Genomic DNA, 7,408 nt, shown 5'->3' on the forward strand with positions numbered 1-7,408 from the left:
ATTTTGTAAAAATATACATGTTAATATGATACTTATATTATTAAAATGAGTCTTATTTTAATTTATAAAATTTTATTATTAAATAATAAATTGTGTATTAAGAAAAGTTTGTTAAATGAAAAATTCTATTCATATAAAAAAATTATACTGAAATACTATAAAAATGTCATGACAATATCAGCCTTTGAAAGGACTTAGATTCTCTCCCGTCCATAATTTAGATTGGAAGATAATGTCCGAACCCATGAGACCCACCATAATGATTCGAACAGTTTATTTTATAGGAATATTTGTGTATATCATTTACAAAAAAAAAGAAGAAGAAGAAGAAGAAGAAGTTGATTCGATAATTCTAACATATTCAATTTTTTACATTCGTGTCTAAAAAAAATAAATGATAAATGCGTTTTTAAAAAATAGAATATTTATTTTTTTGGTGACAAACACAATAAATTAAATAAACTACGATTATGAGATTGATATAATATTTTTATGAATGATATATTCAAAAGACCTACAAAATAAACGGTTCAAATTATTGAAACGAGGCCCGTTGTTGTAGACACCTTATTTTGACTGGCCATAAGACTTGGGGATTTTCTTTTAATTACTGGATGATGACAATCAGAATATGTTTCTCAGAATCCTCGGTAAGAGAGATGTAATTTGAGCTTTAATCCCAACCTTTACACATTTTTGGCCAAATTATTTTTCATCCAAAATGCACCAATCTCCACTACCAAAAGAATCTTGGCTCTTCAATCTCCACTACCAAATTTCTTACACCCCACAATCCACACTCACCATCTACTTTCATAATCACCCCACTATTTCCACTTACCATCCACTTTCATAATTACACCTCACCATCCCTACTCATCATCCATTTGCCTAATAATACCTCACCACCCCCATTCACCATCCACCTCCACTATATATTGTCTCTCATTCGCCCCATTATCTTTGCTAAATGCTCTACTTTATCCTCCACTATTGCCCACTTGCACTGCCTATATAATGAGAGCTCTAGTCTTGAATTTGAAAAAGAGATGAGAATGAGAGAAGTGTAGAGAAAATACTAAATTTGAGTTAGAATTTGAGAGAAAAGAAAGACTTGAAAACAAGAGAGTTTTCTTGTCAAAATAGTGAAGTTACCAAGCCTCTAATACATCTCATATTTCTTTGCAAAAACCACTCAAGAACCAAGTCATAAAACCTTGATCAAAGAGAGAGTAGTCTTGCTAGGTTGAAAAAGAGTAAAGAGTGATCACACACTTGTTCAAAACCATTGTTCTAGCTCAAATTCCAAACTCTTGAATTAAGGATTAAGAACATAATTTCCACAAACTTGAGAGTATTCAAAGAGGAAATTTGGAAATCAAGAGGTTCACTCTTTTTTTGGAAGGTGAATTTTCATTTCTTTCATTTCTATTTCAAATTTATTTTCTTACTTTTGTTTCATATTATTTTGTTGTAAAGCAATTAAGTTTCAATTCCTTCATTTTCTTGCAACTTTCTATCTTTTATTTGTTTTCTTGCTTTGATTTTATATTAGTTTTGTTGTAAGCTAACCGGAAGTGGTTAGTTGAGCCACCTACATATTTCTTGTTTGTTCCCTTTCTCGATTTTACAACAAGACAAGTTTTGATAGGCCAACTTAGCAGGTCGGTTAGCTTCTTTTAGACAAGACGACGTAATCTTCCGTTATTGACCCGTGGTTTCCAAGGCGCGTGAAGTTTATTTTTATTTTGAGTGTTTTATGAGGTTTCTTTTATTTTTATTATAATATTCTCCTACTCCCTCTCTAATTTGGTTTGTAATAATTTGTTCAAAGTGTTGTAATAATTTCTCGCCCCGCTTTTTTTTATCCCGTTCTTTTACTTGCTTTCCTTTGTGAATATACATTATATTTTGTTTTTCATTATATCTATGCTTTGTATCCCATGTTTCATGCATCTTAATTCAGCTAATTTTGCATTTGTGAATTTAATCAATTCCTATGTGATTATGTGCGCTACCTCATGTTGTTGAGAAGATTCACATATCATATCTTACAAGCCGAATCTTTAGTTGCATCTTAAGAGTAAATTGCATTAGAATTTTGTATATAAGATCATGTATATTTTGCTAACTTTGTTTTGTAGTCCTTCGTGGGATGTCGTTAAACATGTAAGTTTTTATACTTTAGCATCTTACTTTTGTGTGTTTTTTCTTATTATGTTTAAGCATCCTAATATGTGACTACTTACTTACTTGATATAACTGTATGAACGCCGGTGGATGGAAGTTATGTTGCTTAATTTGGAATGAATTGATTTTTCATATATGTAAACTCAATTTCTTTAAGTTGTACATCTTCAAAACTCTTTTAAAACACATGAAATCAATTTGTTCTAAAATAAACGACATAGTCTTATACTTATATGTTTCACATAGTAATTTTTTTTAAGATTTATTAAATAAATCGGAACATGAACATATAAAGTTAATAAAACGTATATCATGATTTAGTAGAAACCGATCTTTGATCGAGTGAGTGAGGGTGCTCATTAATGATCTTCCCCTCTCATACCTAAGGGTCCAAGCCAAATATCTTTGGTTATGACGAACAGTGACCTTGGCACGACTTACAGGTTTTCTAATTTTTTAAAAATATTAAGTGGCGACTTTAATATCTGGTGATGCAGTCCATTTTTGACAGATTTTGTAATAAAATGAATTTTCTCTAAAGTTGCCAAATCTGGACTCTTATTTACGTTTCACATTGTACTCGTGAGACTAGATCAAAGAAGTCAAGGGTCTAAACTGTTTAACGCGCACGGATCTCCCCCGGGCATGTTACAGTTTCTGGCAACTCTGTTAGGGCTTGTGTGAAACCTTGACTCGAACTCCATGATATGACTTTATTTTTAATTATATATTTATTGCATTGCATGTATTGGTGCACTTAAAGTCCCTGTGTTGCCTAGATATTGGTGGGAGCACAGACACACTTTTTGTGACACTACACCTATCTCTACGTTACTTCAGAAGCATTGTGTTATAACCTTTTGAGATATGTCAAAAAGGTAACTTTGCTATCTAAGGTTCTCAGACTTCAAAGAGAGGCTGCTATATTGACTCTTCTGATTTCCTAACATCTTCATTGGTTATGACCTTTAATAATATCACATTGACTTCGACTCCTAGAGTAGAACCAACCTTGTACATATAGTAAGCTATAGTACCTTTCAAAATTAGGACAGGATGCTCTCCTATTTCTATGACGTATGATGCCGCTTGTTTGAATAGTGAAACCCTAGATCATTTCAAAATTAGGACAAGGTAAACCTAACCCCCATAGGGATGTTTGTTCTCTTTCCTACTATGTGTTATGGATGAGATCTATATAGGCTTTTCAGTATTAGTGGTTCAGGCATTTCAATATGTGGGTTTGAGTTCAGTTCTTTTTCAATATGATTAGTTGAGCCGGTATGCTGCTGAAATTTGATTGAAGGTTTCGTTTTATGTTTTTGCAAGGTAGTTGGGCAACATAGCTTCAGAACAGTCAAATATCTCACAAGTTCTGTGGACTCGCGTTGGTAGACTCTGTAAAACTACAGATTTGGTTCAAGGACAACTAGTGTTAGTTTTTCTGTCGCTGAGCACACGAAGCAGAAGAACAAGCCGCATCAACTGGTCAGAATACCCTTTCTTCACCTGCTAGATCATCCCCACCTAGTTCATCAGCATCCGTGATGGCTTAAGTTCCGAAGAATATAGTGGACATGTTGTTGGCCCTTCAATGAAGTTTAATGCTATGGCCAATACAGTGGCCACCTATGGTGATGCTATTGCCGAATTACGGCACCTATCTGGGTTATCTGCTACTCAAACACCTCCGGTGGCTAATCTGATTCCATCCCCACCAGCTGAGGAATTCCCTGAACCCAATGTACTAGAAGACTTGAAGGTTTCTGCATAGTCATCAAGAGGTCCTTTTCCCTTTCCACAATCATTGGGAGGATCTTTTTCCCTTCCACAACCAACAAGAGGGCTCTTTCCCCTAGAAACGAATGAGGTTGATCCGCTTGTGATAAAACTGGCCAAGTTGGAACAGATGTTTAAAAGGTCGCAGGGAGTCAACTCTATCCCAGACATTAAAGATGGGTATACGGAAACAGCTAACAAATTGCCAAAACGGTTTAAAATGCCAAATATTGATAGGTTTGATGGAGTTAGAGACCCTATGGTCCACATTCGCCTTTTCTCAAATGTCCTAAAACCGATGGGCTTGACTCGGCTTTAAAAACTTTCCTTGTTCGAAAGAACTTTATCTGGTGTAGCTGCCATTTGGTATGCCAAGTTAGAGGACTCAATGAAACAAAGTTGGGAAGAATTAGTTGAGGCCTTTATTACCCAGTATGCCTATAACACTCAAATTGAAGTGACTACTCGGGTGTTAGAGGCAACCCGCTAGGAGCTGAATTAAAGTTTTGTAGCCTTTATCACCAAATTGAGGGCTAAAGCGGCGATGATGACCACTAGACCACCAAAGAAAGATCAAATTCGAATGGTGGTAAGGAATTTACACGGAAAAATGCTACAGAAGATGATAATTATCCCACTGTTCACTTTTAAAGAACTACATGAAATAGGGGTCTAGAGAGAAAATGCCATCAAGTAGGAAGTCATTGTCGATGACAAAGAACCTGTACGAAAAACGCTCGGGCACAAGTCCAATGCTATTATTAGTAGTAGCACAACTATAAAGCCTTTTAAGGTCAACTCAGTTACTACTGTTACCACCAAAATAGCCGACCCTTTTGCCTATGCCGGCCTACAAACAGCAAACTCAGCTCAAGCCTTAAACAGAACATTCATCGCACTCCATATGTCCCTTACCAAAAAGATACCGACTGGTGTTTCCGTCTTTATCATGAGATTCAAGATCTCATTGACAACAAAATCATAACTCCCCCCACAGCCACCAAAACCAAATGTAACAACCAACCTATTGCCATCCCATAACAAAACCACACCACCACATCACCTCAATTGTATCCATACACTTTTGCCCACTTTTGACCTTGGTATCTACATCACATCCACCCATTTACCAAAACTCAAGGTACATATGCCTAAAGGCATCGAATTGTGCATGATGGATGCACCTCCAACCCAGCTGAAACCCAAGAGCTCTATAGTGGTAGTATTCAAAGAAACAACCGAAATACCTGTGTTTGAGGTTGGCAAACTGTCAGCCTCAAGTAGAGCTGCCACAAGTGATGCTTTTAACACTAAAAATTACTGTGCTTCAACCTACTTGGTAAAATAATCAATGGCAACCAAGATAAACTGATGCCTGTTTGAACCTTTTAGTGTGACTGCCCCGATGACATCTATGTCCCAGATTGAGAAAGGCCAAGGTGAAGTCATGTTGTAGAGTTTTGATGGCAGGATATTCATGCAATTGGCGGGATACTCTTTCTCTAATAGTTTGTCAGCCTCTTTCTCTGATAGTTTGTCAGCCTCAAGCACAGGTATTTCGGTTGTTTCTTTTAACAAAGCCACCATAGTGCTTTTGGGTTTCGATTAGGTTGAAGGTGCATCCATCATGTACAACTCGGTATCTTCAAGAATATATACCTCAGGTTTTGATAAATGGGTGGGTGTGATGTAGATATTGGGGTCAAAAGTGGGCGAAAGTGTATAGATACAATTGAGGCGAGGTGGTGAGGTATGATTAGGCAAATGGATGGTGAGTGAGGATGGTGGGGGTGATTATAAAAATGGATGGTGAGTGGGAATGATGGGGTGATTATGAAAGTAGATGATAAGTGAGGATAGTAGGGTGATTATGAAAGTGAATGGTGAGTGGGGTTTGTGAAGTATAAGAAATTTGGTAGTGGAGATTGAAAATTCTATTAAAAAACAAAACATCACAACAAAAAAAGAAAAAAACAATACAAAACAAAACAAAAATTTTAAAAAGCCAAAAAAAAAACTCTCTTCATAACATGTCATTAAAATTTATGTTACAGAAACTCAACTCAAATTTTGTTAAACAACATCCCAAAAACAAACAAGGTAAATTAACAAAATGTACATCATTTTATTCCGAAAAGCAAACAAAATAGCCAAATTACGATCATAAATTCTAAACAAAAAATACACACATATAATTTAAATTCAAAAAAGTTCAACTCACCACCACCGTCGATAAGCATCTTCAAATTCGAGAGGATTGCTAAGCTGTTACTCACGTACACCTTCGACTCCTGCACCTTCTTCCTCACCTCATCACCAGCCGTCGATTCCATCATCTCCTTCACCCCATCCAAACACCTCTCCTGATCACTCATCGCTCCGCCGATCCACTTCTTCATCTTCTCGATCCTCGCGTCCGTCAACACCGCCTCTCCAGCGATAACCTTTTCCATCAACGACGCTGATCTGTTGAGTTGACTCAGTGCGTTATCGAACAAACTCGCGCAATCGCGCAACGCTAACTCAGTTCTCGACTCGATGGATTTCGAAATTAGGGCTTTGGGGATAGAGTAAGAGAGATTAGCGAGATCGATGATTGCGAATCGGAGAGAGAGAGTGAAGATGAATTGTGGATCGATTGGGGTGAAATCGTTTTCATCGTCGATGTTGGTGGTGGCGGTGAGGGCGGAGGATATGGTGGTGAAGCATGAGTGAGGGTGGTGAGTTACGGAACAGACGACTCGGATCGACTCGGCCGAGTCGGTGGAGAACCATGGATAGTTGATTGGTATGGTGGTGTACTCGTGAACCAAAAGAGCTCCGATGATTGTTCCGATTAGGAGGTTGAATAGGAAGATCAAAGAGGCGATGAGTGTCACCCGAGCCTTTCGAGGGATGACTTCGCCATTGTTGCTCTCGAGTAAGCTGACTCTGTTCTCCATCATCACTGTGTTTCGTTCGTTTATATCAGTATTTTCGTTCATATTTTAGGACACTGAAAAGCATATCCAAACGAAATGCAAATCAATGCTTGAGATACATGCATTGCTGTTCCATACAACAAGTCCAAGCTATATACACAAATAGGCCTATTTTGGAGATAAGGTAGAAGTTGAATTTTTAATTTTTTTTGGTTTTTTTTAAAAAAAAAATAGAAAAGTAATACGATAAAAAAAAATAATAATAAAAAAAAAAACTTAAAAAATTAAAAAAATTAACTTTTAATTGTGTTACTAAAATAGGTCATACATATAAAAAATAAAAAATAAAAAATGCTTGTTTGGGATGTAATATATAAGTGTACTTTTTAATGTTTTGGTTAAAAAATTAGCGAAAAAATAAGTATGCTTTGGATAACTTTTTAACTTTTTACGAAAATATATATAATAAAATATTGTAATAAAATTCAAATGATCATTCTATCTTTATTGACTTTTTA

General features: G+C 36.1%; 1 protein-coding gene across 1 annotated transcript; it reads right to left on the reverse strand.

Annotated features, from left to right (window-relative positions):
* Nucleotides 1–3,870: 3,870 nt before the first annotated feature.
* Nucleotides 3,871–6,911, reverse strand: LOC114296697 (putative pectinesterase/pectinesterase inhibitor 26). Its single transcript, XM_028241025.2, has 2 exons — nt 6,191–6,911; nt 3,871–4,163 (listed from the first exon to the last, which is right to left on the reverse strand). The coding sequence occupies exons 1-2, from the start codon at nt 6,909–6,911 to the stop codon at nt 3,871–3,873; spliced, it is 1,014 nt and encodes a 337-aa protein (XP_028096826.2).
* Nucleotides 6,912–7,408: the final 497 nt, after the last annotated feature.

The sequence above is a fragment of the Camellia sinensis genome, chromosome 15 (assembly GCF_055761805.1).
Source record: "Camellia sinensis isolate YWXY chromosome 15, ASM5576180v1, whole genome shotgun sequence".
Classification (NCBI taxonomy): Eukaryota; Viridiplantae; Streptophyta; class Magnoliopsida; order Ericales; family Theaceae; genus Camellia; species Camellia sinensis.